Source organism: Triticum aestivum, chromosome 5B (genome assembly GCF_018294505.1).
Source record: "Triticum aestivum cultivar Chinese Spring chromosome 5B, IWGSC CS RefSeq v2.1, whole genome shotgun sequence".
Classification (NCBI taxonomy): Eukaryota; Viridiplantae; Streptophyta; class Magnoliopsida; order Poales; family Poaceae; genus Triticum; species Triticum aestivum.
In genome coordinates this window covers 676,885,252-676,902,535 of record NC_057807.1, presented here as the reverse complement: position 1 = coordinate 676,902,535, position 17,284 = coordinate 676,885,252, and the positions used below count along the sequence as shown (strand labels likewise).

Here is a 17,284-nt window from a genome sequence, read left to right as displayed (position 1 = left end):
TCTTATTTTGTTGCTGATTGGGGGAGTGTCCAGACAACACCTCACAATATTGTGTTGGTGTTCCCTGCTTGCATGTGTTGCTGCTACAACTGGAACTTGTTTTCTTATTCCAAATATTGTGAGTTGCATGAATGGTTCAAACTTGTGAGCTGCATGAATGAAGTGTTGGGCAATATTGTGAGTTGCATGAATGGTTCAAATTTGTGAGTGCATCAATGATTTGAGGTTCAAACTTGTCCAAAATAAGTAGATACAGTAGATGCTTGAACCACACTGTGTAAAGCTGATGAGAGGGATCAGCTGCACTGAATCTCTATCAAGATATCACACACACATACTATATACTCGGAAAGTTTGGTGATGCAGAAGCTACATATATAGTACTGTAGTATACAACAAGAATATCCAGTGAAATCAAAAGCTCTTTACTATGGCAAATCCGATTACAGTTTGGGTACATGTATCCAATAGGTGTCGGGAACAGGTTCAGGAGTGGTTCCGGAACAATATCCTGATCAGCAGTGTACAGATTCTTGAAGAAACTTGTAGCCATGTCTTCGAGGAGCTCCTCCTTCTCCACCCAACTGCCGGCGGCATCATTGAGCGTTGTGATTCTGTTCTTTTTTCGGCGCCAACTAGTTTTTCTGAGGAAGTATTTCGTGTTACGACCCCCCTTCATGGACCCAGCAAATACAACTTATAAGACCTGCAAAACAATACGCCGAAACAAATTAAATACACACCTAATAGGTATATTTGTGCATTAAATGCCACCCAAAATATACTCTGGTTGAGAAAAAGGAAAACGACCACATTGGAGTGTCCTAAAATTTGCCACTGATATGCAAATATGAAGCCAGAAGAATGCTGAAATCTGAGATGGGCTCTAGGCCCATATTGCAATTTCTGAAAAATCTCTAAGGGCCCATGTGGGTTATATGGCACTAGGTGTGGTGGGAAGTTTAGTCCCACCCCGGAAGTGGAAGGAGAGTTGGAGTGGTTTATAAGGGTTTCTCTTCTACATGCTATTGGAGCTTGAGAAGAGAAGAGGCCCTCGCGCACTCCTCCTCCGCCCGCGGGTTGCGGGATTGAGCCGAGCCGAGCTCACACCTACGCGCTTATTTTTGCCAGTCACTAACGGAGAGTTTTCTGACAGCTGGGCCACGATCTGAGACGTCGGATCGTGGGCTGTCACGGACTCGGACGTGGGTCGAGCCCACGTCTCTCCACGCGGCTGCGCCTATAAGTATGCGGTGTCTCCTAACCCTAGCCGCCATGAACAGATCACATCTGCTCACGCGCACGCCCACCGTCGTTCCTTTGCTGCTGCTGCCGCCGGTGACTCCATCCCGTCCGCCACGTACACGGTTGACGGGAGAGCAGGTCTCCGAAACCACGCCCTTCTGGTTCCTGTACGGGGTGAGGGGCGAATAGGTTTTTGGGCAGCGATTACGCGACTGCTCGCTTCCGATCGTCTACTTCCTCTACGTCCGCGTCGCCTTCGTCATCACCATGTCCACCGACGCCGATCGTGCCGCCGCCGAGAAAGCTGAAGCCGACAAGAAGGTCGCCGAGGACGCCGCTGCTGCCACCAAAGCCGCGGCCTCTGCGTGGCCTACTGGAGGGTATAACTCGTTTATCCCGCTCCTGATTATTTTCATATTAGCAGTACTAGCAGTATGTGTAGATTTGTCTACTGTTTGCTTAGTACGTGCATGTTTAGATCAGAGTCAGTACGTCATCAACTTAGTCAATGCCATGCTAGTGATTTACTCATGGATTAATTTAATCGAGAAATTGCCTATTTACTCAACAATCCAAAAACCTATTATGTGTAGGAATTTCTCGGCAAGTGGCTTTGCCGCTGCACTGAAACCGGATAAGTTTACCGGTACATACTTCAAGCGTTGGCAGACTAAGACCACGTTATGGCTCACGGCTATGAACGTGTTCTGGGTCACCGGTGTCTCCACGGGAACGATTGCTCCTGAACAGGAGAAGGCGTTCAAGGAGGCTACCGTTGTGTTTCTCGGAGCAGTTCTTAGCGTGATCGGAGATAAACTGGTCGACGCATATTTACATGTGCATGTCGCCAAGGACTTGTGGGAGGCGCTCGAATCTAAATTCGGGGCCGCCGATGCAGGGAGCGAGATGTATATTATAGAGCAGTTCCACGATTACAAGATGGTTGAAAACCGTCCTGTATTGGAGCAGGCTCATGAGATAATATGCATTGTTAAGGAACTTGAGCTTCTCAAGTGCGAGTTACCGGGCAAGTTTGTCGCGGGCTGCATAATCGCTAAGCTCCCTAATTCCTGGAGGAACTTTGCCACCACTCTGAAACATCAGAGGCGTGAATTCTCTGTGGAGGATGTCATTGGCCATCTGAGTGTTGAGCAGAATTCGAGGGCAAAAGACTCGCACGGAAAAGGGGCCGAAGGGACTTCTGTTGCCAACATGGTGAACCAGAAGAACTTCAACTCCCACAAGCCCAAGGGAAAGAACGGTGTCCAACACAATACCGACTTTAAGAAGAAGGGTAAGAAGACCTTCAAGAAGAACAAGAAGGACGAGGGCTGCTTTACTTGTGGTTCGGTTGAACATTGGGCCAACAAGTGCCCAAACAAGTACAAGAAGTCAGGACAGGACTCCAAGTCTGTCAACATGATTGTGGGCAACAATGAGAATGGTGCATCTGGGTACGGTAATTTATTTACTGTTTTTTCAGTGTTTCAACCCAACGATTGGTGGGTGGACACAGGTGCAGGTGTTCATGTGTGTGCTGACATTTCATTGTTCACTTCTTACCAGGTCACAGGTCACGGGTCCGTATTGATGGGGAATGGCGCGAGTGCTTCTGTTCATGGTGTTGGCACGGTCGATCTGAAGTTTACTTCGGGAAGGATCGTGCAGCTGAAGAACGTGCAGCATGTCCCCGCCATCAAGAAGAACCTCGTTAGTGGCTCCCTTCTATGTAGAGAAGGGTTTAAGTTGGTTTTCGAGTCTAATAAATTAGTTGTTACAAAATATGGACTCTTTGTTGGAAAAGGTTATGAGAGCGGAGGGATGTTCCGCCTTTCCCTCGCAGATTTTTGTAATAAAGTCGTGAACCATATTCATTCGAATGTTAATGAATCTGAAGTTTGGCATTCACGTCTTTGTCACATTAGTTTTGGTGTTATGACGCGGCTAGCCAAGTTGGATTTAATCCCGAGTTTCACTTTAGCCAAAGGTTCTAAGTGCCTTTCATGTGTGCAAGCTAAGCAACCTCGCAAGCCTCATAAGGCCGCGGAGGAGAGACACCTGGCACCATTAGAACTCATACATTCTGATCTTTGTGAGATGAATGGTGTGTTGACTAAAGGTGGAAAGAGATACTTCATGACATTGATAGATGATTCCACTAGATATTGCTATGTGTATCTGTTAAATACTAAAGATGAGGCTCTACACTACTTTAAAATCTATAAGGCAGAAGTTGAAAATCAACTTGAAAAGAAAATTAAACGAGTCCGGTCAGATCGTGGTGGAGAGTACTTCTCGAGTGAGTTTGATTCCTTCTGTGCGGAACACGGCATTATTCATGAGAGGACGCCTCCCTATTCACCCCAGTCAAACGGGGTTGCCGAGCGGAAAAACCGTACTCTAACTGATTTGGTTAACGCCATGTTAGATACATCGGGTTTATCCAAGGCATGGTGGGGGGAGGCTATATTGACGGCATGTCATGTCCTGAATAAAGTTCCGACAAAGGATAGTGAGATCACTCCCTATGAGAAATGGGCAAAGAGAAGGACGACACTCTCGTACTTGCGCACTTGGGGCTGTTTGGCGAAAGTCAACGTGCCGATCCCCAAAAAGCGTAAGCTTGGACATAAGACCGTGGACTGCATTAATTTGGGCTACGCTAAGAACAGCGTTGGCTATAGATTTCTAGTAGTGAAATCTGAGGTACCTGACCAGAAGATCGGTACAATTATGGAGTCTAAGGATGCTACATTCTTTGAGGATATTTTTCCTATGAGAGATATGCAAAGCACTTCTAGACAGGAATCTGAGGAGACTCCTGAACCTGCCATCCCTATGGAATATTATGAACAAACACATGATGAAAATCCCGAGGAGGATGACGAGGAAACCCTTGGTAGGGGCAAGAGACAAAGGACTGCAAAGACCTTTGGTGATGATTTCTTCGTGTACCTCGTGGATGATACTCCCACTTCTATTTCAGAAGCGTATGCCTCTCCAGAAGCTGACTACTGGAAGGATGCGGTCCGTAGCGAGATGGATTCCATCATGGCTAACGGGACATGGGAGATCACTGACCGTCCCTATGGTTGCAAACCACTGGGATGTAAGTGGGTGTTCAAAAAGAAGCTTAGGCCCGATGGTACGATTGAAAAGTACAAGGCTAGGCTTGTGGCCAAGGGCTATGACCAGCAAGAAGAGGAAGATTTCTTTGATACTTATTCACCTGTGGCTAGACTGACCACCATTCGAGTATTACTCTCGTTGGCGGCCTCACATGGTCTTCTCGTCCATCAGATGGATGTTAAGACGGCTTTTCTAAATGGAGAGCTAAAGGAGGAAATCTACATGCAACAGCCTGATGGCTTTGTGATAGATGGTCAGGAAAGAAAGGTGTGTAGGTTGATAAAATCTTTATATGGCCTGAAACAAGCACCTAAGCAATGGCATGATAAGTTTAATACAACTCTGACATCTGTTGGTTTCGTTGTTAATGAGGCTGACAAATGTGTATACTATCGCCATGGTGGGGGCGAAGGAGTTATACTGTGCTTGTATGTTGATGACATACTGATATTCGGAACAAACCTCAAAGTCATTGAGGAGGTCAAATCGTTTCTATCTCAGAACTTTGAGATGAAAGACCTTGGTGTGGCTGATGTTATCTTGAACATCAAGCTACTGAGAGATAATGAGGGTGGGATCACACTTCTGCAATCCCATTACGTTGAGAAGGTGTTGAGTCGTTTTGGATATTCGGACTGCACACCATCTCAAACACCATATGATCCTAGCGTATTGATTCGAAAGTCCAAAGGCATGGCTAAAGATCAATTGAGATACTCTCAAATCATTGGTTCACTGATGTACCTAGCGAGCGCAACGAGGCCTGACATCGCGTTTGCTGTGAGCAAACTGAGCCGGTTTGTTTCCAAACCGGGTGATGTACATTGGCATGCTGTTGAGAGAGTTATGCGCTATCTGAAAGGTACTATGAACTATGGACTTCACTATACCGGATACCCGTCGGTACTTGAAGGGTATAGTGATGCGAATTGGATCTCTGATGCTGATGAGATGAAGGCCACAACTGGGTATATGTTTACTCTTGGAGGTGGCGCTGTTTCCTGGAAGTCTTGCAAGCAAACGATCTTAACGAGATCGACAATGGAAGCAGAATTAACGGCATTAGACACATCTGGTGTTGAAGCGAGATGGCTTCGAGATCTTTTGATGGACTTGCCATTGGTTGATAAACCGGTTCCGGCTATCCTTATGAACTGTGACAATCAGACTGTCATCACCAAGGTGAAGAGTTCAAAGGACAACATGAAGTCCACCAAACACATAAGAATGAGATTAAAAGCTGTCAGAAAATTAAGAAACTCCGGAGTGATAGCGTTGGACTATGTCCATACGGCTAAGAATCTGGCAGATCCCTTTACAAAAGGGCTATCACGTGTTGTGATAGATAATGCATCGAGGGAGATGGGTATGAGACCCACATGAGTTGCCATGGTGGTAACCCAACCTATATGATCGGAGATCCCGTGAACTAGGACCTGGGAAAACAAGCCAGTGGTGAACTGAGGAGAGTAACTATACTAACCCACTCCGTTGGAGATGCAATACTCTCGATACTGTATGGTAGGATGACTACGGTCTCAATGTGTTCCAAAGCTTATAAAAGCAAGATGCTATCCTACAGAGCGATCTTTGGAGGAACACACCTATATGAGCCCGACTGCTGGTCACAGTCTATGAGATTGGGGTGATCTCTAGTAAGCTCATGAATAGGCCAGGAGTGTGACTTATATGCTCCACCCGAGGGGTCAGCCTTCGGCAGCCTAGTACTAGTAAGACATGTAGTGAAACTTCTTTACGCCAAACTGACAATTCAAGGCATAGTCCATTGTTCAGTTGTGAAGGAGTGTAGCCACTTGTTCTAGGTGAAGTTCAACCTTAACAGGTCTTTACTGAAACACTGGTATATCGAAACAGCAATTGGAACAGAGGACACAATGGGCCCTCGAGATCTGGTGGGGGATTGCTGAAATCTGAGATGGGCTCTAGGCCCATATTGCAATTTCTGAAAAATCTCTAAGGGCCCATGTGGGTTATATGGCACTAGGTGTGGTGGGAAGTTTAGTCCCACCCCGGAAGTGGAAGGAGAGTTGGAGTGGTTTATAAGGGTTTCTCTTCTACATGCTATTGGAGCTTGAGAAGAGAAGAGGCCCTCGCGCACTCCTCCTCCGCCGCCCGCCTCGCCACGCCACGCCTCGTCACGACGCGCCGCGGGTTGCGGGATTGAGCCGAGCCGAGCTCACACCTACGCGCTTATTTTTGCCAGTCACTAACGGAGAGTTTTTTGACAGCTGGGCCACGATCTGAGACGTCGGATCGTGGGCTGTCACGGACTCGGACGTGGGTCGAGCCCACGTCTCTCCACGCGGCTGCGCCTATAAGTATGCGGTGTCTCCTAACCCTAGCCGCCACGAACAGATCACATCTGCTCACGCGCACGCCCACCGTCGTTCCTTTGCTGCTGCTGCCGCCGGTGACTCCATCCCGTCCGCCACGTACACGGTCGACGGGAGAGCAGGTCTCCGAAACCACGCCCTTCTGGTTCCTGTACGGGGTGAGGGGCGAATAGGTTTTTGGGCAGCGATTACGCGACTGCTCGCTTCCGATCGTCTACTTCCTCTACGTCCGCGTCGCCTTCGTCATCACCATGTCCACCGACGCCGACCGTGCCGCCGCCGAGAAAGCTGAAGCCGACAAGAAGGTCGCCGAGGACGCCGCTGCTGCCACCAAAGCCGCGGCCTCTGCGTGGCCTACTGGAGGGTATAACTCGTTTATCCCGCTCCTGATTATTTTCATATTAGCAGTACTAGCAGTATGTGTAGATTTGTCTACTGTTTGCTTAGTACGTGCATGTTTAGATCAGAGTCAGTACGTCATCAACTCAGTCAATGCCATGCTAGTGATTTACTCATGGATTAATTTAATCGAGAAATTGCCTATTTACTCAACAAAGGACACTGGGAACCAGTATCTAAATGCAGTTAACGTTTCGGGGCTCTACTGATATGAAAAGTCAGCCATGAGTACTGTACTGGAAACTTCTGTACCCCCCCCCCCTCCCGGCAAATTGGTATTCTAACATAACAATTACTAAAGAAACCACGATCAATCCACCTTCTGAATGCTGAAGACTGGAGAAGTGGCTTCCCTGTCACCAGCTTGAGGATCGTCTTGTTGAAGGCGATGGCGATGAGATATTGGTTTGGGATGACACTGAGGACATGTCGAGCAAGGGCAAGCCTATTGCCCCGAGAGAGCATCGAGCTCCACCAGGTGGAGAGCTTATTCTGAAGCTTGTGAACCCCCAACAAAAAAAGTGTGGACGTGGGCACCTTTCAGACGGAAAGTGGAAGGCCAAGGTACCGCACCGAGAAGGTGGTGATCGGGCACGTCATTTCATTGGCAATGACGGTGAGGTGTTCGATATAGCATGAAATTAGCATAACCTTATGGCATCTTACAGATGTCCATAAGATTAACGAAGGCTAACTCAGCTACTCCGATGGCCTTTGGGTCGTGAGGTTTGGTGGACCTCCCCCCCCCCCCCCCCCGGGGCGGCGGGAGAGACCCGCTCTTTTGTTAGGTTCAACGTCTTGATTAGTGATGTGTGCCAACAATGATGTCTCTTGGTAGGAATAATGTCTCCTATGTTTGATCCCTCTCCCAATTGTTTGTCTAGCATCGTCGGAGGGCATGTGAAAGTGTGATCTCCATCGGATCTCGTGGAATTCGGGCGGTGCTGGTCTCCGGCGGATCTGTTTGTATCCGGTCTTCGTTCGGGTGCTTATTGGTCCTTCTGACCTATGCTTCTTTTCACAGTGATGGTAGCTACTTTTATGGGCTGGTCATGTGGGCTTTAGCACGATGACTTTATCATTGTCTACTATAACAAGGTTTGTCTAGGTCCGGTGAGGGAGGGGCAATGACGACGGTGTGCATTCGACTCGCTACGATGCTTGTAGTCATTGTTAGGTGGTCCACAGCCTGGTTGTAATTTTTTTTGTTAACTCTGGTTCTTTTCGTGAACAGATCAAAAGTTTCTCAAAAAAAAGATATATAGGAAAAAAAACTAGCTCGTACTCTGGTCATATCATTATCCATTCTCTATTGAAGAGGAGATAATATCAAGGCAAAGTCGAATCTTCACAATACTGGTACAATTTTTTTTTAAAGATGAGACCAACCCAGGGCTAATCTTTGTTGCTTTTTTTTACCGCTAGACACCTATGCTCGACCCGCAGGCAGGCTGGCAGCTAACCCATCTATCCAGCCAACGGGTTGACGCACCATTCTTACTGGTACAAGTTTTTGAAATCATCATTTTCTAAATTTTCTAAATGAATCTTCATGAGTGTATTTTTAGGCAAGCACTTTTTTCATCAAAAGAAAAAAGAAAAGAAATTTTCATCAACCTGGTTGAGCCCAAATGGCAACCGCTCCACGCTCTCCCGCACCCACACCCTGACCCAGACCCAAACCCGCGACCACCATGGCAGCGCCGCCGCGCATCCGCATCTCGCCGCCGGCGCTCCCGGGCGAGCTCGTCGAAGAGATCCTCCTATGCCTCCCGCCCGACGAACCAACCTGCCTCCTCCGCGCATCCCTCGTCTGCAAGAGCTGGGGCGGCATCGTCTCCCACCCCGCCTTCCGCCGCCAGCTCCACGAGTTCCACCGCACACCCCCCGTGCTCGGCGTCCTCCACAACTGGTACGACGAGGAGATTCCCCGCTTCATCCCCACTACCGCCTCCTCCTTCTCCCTCGCCGCCCCGGACGGCCGCTTTTGGCGGGCCCTCGACTGCCGCCACGGCCGCGCCCTCTTCCTCTCCAAGGGCCTGGGCGCCAACGAACTCCTCGTGTGGGAGCCAATCACGGGCGCCCAGCAACGCGTACAGGTCCTCGCAGCCGCGGCCTTGAGTGACTATCCGACGGCGGCCGTGTTCTGCGCATCGGACGGGTACGACCACCACGGCTGCCTAGGGGGTCCTTTCCGCGTGGTCTTCACCTTCTCCGTCTACGACGGGGATGAGCTTACTGTCACGTCGGCATGTGTATACTCGTCGGAGACTGGGGGGAGCTAACCTCGGTGCGCCATGAGGAGTCCATGGTCTCTAGTGATTATTCCAGCGTGCTCGTTGGGAGGTCTCTGCTCTACTTCATGTCCGACAACATGAGGGTCTATGAGTATGACTTGGTCAGGCACAACCTGGCTTTGTTCAATCTACCAGACCACTACACACTAGTAGAAAAGAGGGCTTTGGTCCACCCCGGGTTAGCTCATTAGTCCCGGTTCAGTCTAGAACCGAGACTAATGGGGGCATTAGTCCCGGTTCGTGCGCCCAGGGGCCACGTGGGCCATTTGTCCCGGTTCGTCTGGACCTTTTAGTTTCGATTGGTTCCACGAACCGGGACTAAACGGTGCGATGCCCATTAGTACCGGTTCGTACCGGTTTGTGGCACCAACCGGGACTAAAGGTTAGACCTTTAGTCTCGGTTCGAGCCATAAACCATTACTAATGGGGTTTGAGGCATTAGTACCGGTTCATGGCACGAACCGGTACTAAATGTCACATTTTCAAACTCCCCCCCCCCCTCCCCGTGGATCGCCTTTTCAGTTTTAAAAAAAATAAAAGAAAATGATGAAAATGTCAATTTTTTTTTTAAAAATAAGTTTCCCATGTGATATGTGGTCTAGTTGTTGGGAAAATTTGCAAATGTGAATTTCGACTTTATTTGCAAAATCTCTCTAGAATTTAGTAAAATGGGCATAACTTTTGCATACTGACTCAGATGAAAAAGTTTTTTATATGAAAAATCATCTACTTGAAAAGTTACATCCAAATTTAACCGGGGGAACCCCGTTAAACATTTTCAAAATCCTCAAAAACCTAACAGAAAAAAGTTACAGGGCTTTTAAGATCTAGAGTGGAAAAAATCGAAAAAATTTCAAACTGTGGTCAAACAATGGTCAAACTAATTATTCTAGAATATTAGTGTTACTAAATAATTATTTCAGTTATTTTGAATTTTGGTCAATTCTGGTCAAACTGTGGTCAAATAATGGTCAAACTAATTATTCAAGAAATATTAGTGTTACTAAATAATTATTGTCTTTTAAAACAATAGTTTCAAACTCAAACAGTGAAATGTGTCACTTCATGCTCACGCAAAATTCCTGAGGGTTAATAGGATTGACATCTTACTATTGTCAGGAAAACAACAAGTGCAGACTTAGAAACGAGGGAGAATAGAACCCGGAAGTTAAGCGTGCTCAGGCTGGGGGAGTGGAAGGATGGATGACCGTTCGGCAAGTTGGATGATTAGGAATGATGAGGGGTGATTAGAGATTAGAGGATAAATTGAGCAGTGATGAGGGGTGGTGATTAGAGATTAGAGGTTAAAATAATTCAGAAATTTGAAAATAATTTTTTAAATTTTTTTTAAAAAAAATTCAAAAAAAATCATAAAATTTCCTTTAGTACAGGTTGGTGTTACCAACCGGGACTAAAGGTGGAGCTCCACGTGGCCGCGACCTTTAGTCCCGGTTCCAGTTTGAACCGGGACTAAAAGGGGGAGGCATTAGCAACGACCCTTTAGTCCCGATTCAAAAACCGGGACTAAAGGGCCTTACCAACCGGGACTAAAGGGCCTTACCAACCGGGACTGATGCCCCCTTTTCTACTAGTGACATGGGAAGATTTAACCTGATGCTGGCAGACGATGGTGGGCTGGGAGTTATCCAGGACTTCAATTCGTGTCTCAGATTATGGTCAAGGGAGAGTGACGGCACTGACGCACAATGGGTGCTGAGCCGGGTCATCTGCTTGGAAAATTTGCTACCGAATGGTGCAACTTCAGTGAACGTGTTAGGATTTGCCGAGGGAGCAAATGCCATTTTTGTGAGCACATTTTATGGACTCTTCACAATCGAACTACAATCAGAGCGGGAAGGAAGGTGCTCGATGAAGATGATGATAACGACTCTAGCTTGATTCCAATCGTCGGTTTCTACACTCCACACCCTAGAGCAGATGCAGAAGCTGTTTGATAAGGGATGCAAGGCCATGGAACTTCGCGAATGCAAGTGACAGCTTCAACCACGCTCTCTAGATCAGGTTAGGGTTCTACTCCCATACTCCACTTATTGGCCCAGATAAGCTGTAGCATAAGTATGAATAGATTCAGGGGGAAAAACTTACAATCAGCTCTGTGCTATTTTCATGTGTCCGTCATTGTTTTGCGCCGTTGACATTAGCTTAGTAGGATTTAAGGTGTCCTATAACAATTGACATTGTGGTTACTAAGTGTGATGTTTTGGTTTAAACTGTTTGATAGTGCGCCTGACGGTATGTGTGTTGGTGTTTGAGGGATTTGTGAGTACATTATCCAATGTGACATGATACCAGTACCTGAGAGTCAGGGTCTTGCGTCTTTTGTTATAATGTCTGTACTAGGCTGAGCATCAAATCAAAGCAGAATTTGCCTTTGCGTTCAAAAAAAAAATAAAATCAAAGCACAATTGCTTGAGGATCGGGCGGGATGTGTGGTTAGGCATCTCAAACCAATATTTTAAAAAGTCTGAGTGCTTGAGGGATAGGTTTTATCCTATTTAAGAAGGTTATATTCCTCTCCGATACTGTCTACATGCAAATATTTCATAGTTGTGATCGAGGACTGTGTGGCAACTGGCAAGCATGGTTATGCATCTCAGACCAATAAAAAAAAAGTTCAACTGCTTGAGGGATAGGTCTTATCCTATTTGAGAAGGTTATATCCTCTCTGGTACTGTCTAGTTGCAAATATTTCGTGCTTTTGCAGTTTATCTACTCCCTTCGTTCCTAAATATTTGTCTTCTTAGATATTTCAAATGGACTACCACATACGGATGTATATAGACATAATTTAGAGTGTAGATTCACTCATTTTGCTCCGTATGTAGTCACTTGTTGAAATCGCTAGAAAGAGAAATATTTAGGAACGGAGGGAGTATATGGTACTTCAGGATCGTACATGATAATCTCTGCAAACACAAGTCAGTTGTTATAAAAGACAGTGAACAGGATATAGTCAGCACTTTGATGAAAATGGCCCAATGGAATGATATGGTTCTGTTGTTTTACACCAGAGATTCAGAGGGCATTAAAGTTCATGACCTTTTGTTTTATGTGGTGACAAATATCGCTGAGTTTTATATGGCAATTCCCCTGTATATGGAATGGTTTTCTTAGAGAAAGCCACGGGGATTAGTTTACGTCACAGCTTTAACATGTGACACTGGTAATGCCGCAGACCGTCTAATAAACTGAAAAACAGTACTGTCCTTGTTATCAATATTCAGTGTGGTTATTGACAGTCTACTGATTACTGTCATTCTCATTGTTTGTTCGTGCCTACTGGAAAGTATACCTGATGAACAGCTAACCAGCATTCAAGAGTCTTGTTTGTGACTTTATCCATTTGAATTTTGACTACAAATATCAATTTAGGTATTTTCAAATTAGAAATTCAAAAACCACATGTATTAATTTGTCTCAAAAGTGCTTCTAGAATCTCATGTACTTTTTTCTAGTGCTTTTTATACGTACATAGGGTTGTGCCACTTAGCGCCCCAGAACTCTTTTTTACGAGGGAGTAATAGTTGTGACAAGCTATTATGTGGAATTAGTGATTTAACTCAGCCTGCGGCAATCAGTGGCATTGGTGTTTTAAGCTGATTTCAACACGGGCTTCTTGGTGTGGCCTGAATAAAATTAAAGGAATGCATAATTACTGGATATCAAATGAGTTCAGAAAAAGCTTGGCTTCTTTTTGTGGCCTGTGGCTGCTGAAAGCTTACATGGTCGATGTTGCATGGATCTCCAGCTAGCGTCACACACAGCTTTTTTTATATTGCGTCACACACAAGTCTGATGCAAATCTTTAGTGAAAATTGTCTGTAACGGCTAGCTGATGATAACACCCGTGCAAGGATGCTTAATGTGGGAAACAATTCAGACTCGGTGATGGGCAGACATTGAGGATTGTGATGATTTTTTACTTTGCGATGGGAGAACTGTGATAATTATAGTCTACATGATCCATTACTTTTGAGAAAACACCGTTTCATTCTTTGTAGGACTTTTATTTTGCTCTTGCCTATATTTACTTGAAAATTTTGAATTTATTTACATTTAATTGCAATTCTACTTTAGTTATATTGAAAATTCAAAGTTCAAGTACGAAAAAAAATAAGTTCTGATATAGGTAAAGTTCAGAAGCACATGTGCACCGTTGTCAGAATTTTGGACATCTAAGCAGCTCAATGCAAAAAAGACGAAATCGATCAAAATAGTAAGTGAACAGTAAGTTTTCTTACAACCCTAAAATTGTCTTTTTTGCTAAGAGCTACTGAAATGTCCAAACTGCACGAGATTTGGCACAGACTTCACGCACATGAGCATCTAGCATCACAAAAAATGTTTTTAATTCTTTTTTCTATTTTAAACAAATTTACTGTTCACCTCGGGTGCACACCCGAGAGCCAAAACGCTGTGCCTCGGTGATGAACAGACATTGAGGATTGTAAAGATTTTTTTACTTCATGACGGAAGAACTGTGATAATTATTGTCTGCATGATTCGTTAGTTGCGAGAAAACACTGTTTCATTCTTTGTAAGACTTTTATTTTGCTCTTGCCTATATTTACTTGAAATTTTTGAATTAGACGAGTGTTCGATTTCAAAACGCCGCGCCTCAGTGTTGTATAGGAGAAAACGTGGTACCATGCAGCTGCTTTTAAGCATGGGTCTGATTGCCAGATGGATGATCAGCTCTCAGCTATCTCAAGTTGAGTTAGACGAGGCGGACCAATCTGTGGCTGGATGGTTAGGAGGACAGTGGTATCTTCAGTCCACCAGGGTTCAAGTCCTGGTGCTCGCATTTATCTTGGATTTATTTTAAGATTTTCGGCGATGTGTGTTCAGTGGGAGGAGACGTTCTCATCGACTGCGAGGCGCTTACGATGACTTCGTAAAATCTCAAGACAATATGCCGGCTCAGTCTCTCGGAGGTGCTCATAGGGGTAGGATGTGTGCGTGTATGTGTTCATAAGGGTGAGAGTATACGCGTTTATACGAGCGCTTGCTTCTGTATTGTGTTAAAAAAGTTGAGTTAGATGAGTATATGAATTTGAATTTTATAGATATTATTAAAAATAAAAATAAGTAGTTTTTTTTAGAAACAGAAAAAAGAAAAAACTAGCGATCCTGGTCCGACTCAAAATGGACCTCCCGTCCCCATGGTGGTCCGGCCCGTAGACGAACCCCGTAGAAATTATAAATTGATAACAATCCTGCAGATGTACCGAAGCTCCTCCCACAAACGACAAACCCAAACCCGGCGACCACCATGGCATCAGCACCGCCACCGCAGCGCCGCCGCGCCTCGCCGCCGGCGATCCCGGACGAGCTCGTCGAAGAGATCCTCCTCCGCCTCCCGCCCGACGACCCGGCCTGCCTCCTCCGCGCCTCCCTCGTCTGCAAGGCCTGGGGCGGCATCGTCTCCCACCCCGTCTTCCGCCGCCGCCTCCACGAGCTCTACCTCGCACCCCCCGTGCTCGGCTTCCTCCACGGGTGGGAAGACGAGGAGATCCCGCACTTCGTCCACACCACCGCGTCGCCCTTCTCCCTCGCCGCCCCGGACTGGCGCTCGTGGCGGGCGGTGGACTGCCGCCACGGCCGCGCCCTCTTCCTCTCCAAGCGCAATCATACTTGTACCTGGGAGCTGCTCCTTTGGGAGCCAATCACGGGCGCCCAGCAGCGCATACCGGTGCCCGCGGCGTTCAACGGCAGATGGCCGACCGCGGCCGTGTTCTGCGCAGTGGACGGGTGCGACCACCACGACTGCCTTGGGGGTCCATTCCGCGTGGTCTTCGTCTTCGTCGTCGACAACGAAGACGTTGACTACGACGACAATGTCATATCGGCCGGCGTATACTCGTCGGAGACCGGCACGTGGGGAGAGCTGACCTCGATGTACAGCGAATTCATGATGTTCTTTGAAAAGTATTCCAGCCTGCTCGTTGGGAGGTCTCTGCTCTACTTCATGTCCGATGCTGGGTTGATCCTGGAGTACGATTTAGTGAGGCATGGCCTGACCGTCTTCGACACACCTGACTGCCAGCCCGGCTACAAGTCCGACTGTGGGTCGTCGTCCTCGGACGACAACAGATTTAAACTCATGCTTGTGGAGGATGGTGGGCTGGGAGTTAGTGAAGAATCGGGTCTGCGCCTCAAACTGTGGACAAGGAAGGCGACCACTGATGCACCATGGGTAGTGAACTGCATCTTCTGCTTGGAGAATTTGCTTCCAGCTAGCGATCTCTTGGTCCCGGGTATAAATTATAGAGTGACCGTGCTGGGCTTTACTGAGGAAGCGCAAGTCATTTTCGTTGACACGATTGATAGCCTCTTCACAATCGATCTGCAATTAGGGTTGGTGACGGAGGTGCCGGATGATCGTGGCTTCTGCAATCTGATTCCAGTTGTCGGCTTCTACACTCCTGTGCCCCGACGCGAGAACCAGAATCTGCTGGCGTTGAAACCTTATGAGGAGGCAAGTGGTGAGGGGGGAGAAAACAGTAGTTCAGACACATCGGCTGTTTGACAAATAGAGTAATTAACAAAGTAGCTACTTGTATACCAATCAATGCTCTGAAAAGACTGCCATTGTTTCGCCCTTTGCTTTGAAGCAACTGGCTTTGCATTAGTCTTGGAGGGTTGTGTAAACAATTTTGCATGTTCTTGTGCATGTGTGAATGTTGCTTTTTATGTGAAATTCATATGTATAAATGTATTACATCTTGTCTCAGTCCATTCTGCTAGCATACATGCCTTTTGGAGGAGTTAAGCTTTCCATATATATCTGACATACTAACATCTCAATCTGTTGTGTGCTGCTTAGTGCTACTCTGATGGTCAGTCAGTGCCGTGAGTAGGATCCTTTTTTTCTCCGCAGTCGGGAAACACTTCTTTTCATGGTATTGTAGTTTAGATTCCAGATCAGACATTGACAAGAAAAAGTGAAGTAGCGAATGATGTTGAAGACTTGTTCTAAAGACAGCGTCGCAACTAGGACTTGAGAAACTATTTGTAACTGCTAAAAACCTTATAGTTGTACGATGATGCCTTAGCACTGGAACGGTTCAGAGTCTCTTTGTTGTTCTATACGACAATGTTTCTATTATGTGAAGAACATTTCATCTTCAAGAAATGGGATAAACATCGTCGACATATTTCATCAGTTGCAAGATCCCCCCCCCCCCTCTCTGTATGAATCTGTTTTTTCTACTCTTGCCAGCAGTTTTCTGTTCGTGCTTGACTATAGACAGGTAGTGTTTATCTTCCAAATCAACATTTCTACTGTAGTTTGGTACTGTGCATCTCTTCTGGAGCATAACAATATAGTTTTGCTGAAAACTGCTGAGCTGCAGTGTCTTGGATCAGAAAACTACAGCGACATACACGGGAGTTTGGAAACGAGGCAAGCAATGCACGGTCACTCTGATTTAAGACAGTGATCATCATTTTTTTTCTTTTGGAAAAAAACATTTCAAAAATTGTTGACCGTAGAGGTGTCTCAGTCATGTCAGCATAGTTCTCGAACCCGCGGGGTCTACACACTTAATGTTTGGTGACGATATAAGTATAGTTGAGTCATTTATGGTGGTTACCGAAGGTTGTTCGGAGTCCCAGATGAGATCCAGACGTGACGAGGAACTCCGGAATGGGCCGAAGGTGAAGATTGTTATATTGGATGAAGGGTATTTGGAGTCTGGAATTGTTTCGGGGGTACCGGGTGATGACCAGCGTCACCGAAAGGGGTTTCGGGGTGCGCGCGGAGGGGGGGGGGGGGGCATGGGCCAAGGGGAGGGGGCAAACCAGCCCACTAAGGGGTTGAGCGCCTCCCTCACCCCA

The 17,284-nt window shown here is 46.5% G+C and overlaps 1 protein-coding gene and 1 pseudogene across 1 annotated transcript; both read left to right on the top strand.

Annotated features, from left to right (window-relative positions):
* The first annotated feature begins 8,821 nt into the window (after positions 1-8,821).
* Positions 8,822-11,379, top strand: LOC123115256 (uncharacterized; annotated as a pseudogene).
* A 3,318-nt stretch (positions 11,380-14,697) lies between these two features.
* LOC123117590 (uncharacterized) lies at positions 14,698-16,146 on the top strand. Its single transcript, XM_044538313.1, has one exon. It carries the CDS (start codon positions 14,718-14,720, stop codon positions 15,972-15,974), a length of 1,257 nt encoding a protein of 418 aa, XP_044394248.1. The 5' UTR covers positions 14,698-14,717; the 3' UTR covers positions 15,975-16,146.
* Positions 16,147-17,284: the final 1,138 nt, after the last annotated feature.

Coding starts and splice junctions, on each gene's coding strand:
- LOC123117590 (XM_044538313.1), top strand. CDS start 14,718: ATGGCATCAGCACCGCCACCGCAGCGCCGCCGCGCCTCGCCGCCGGCG.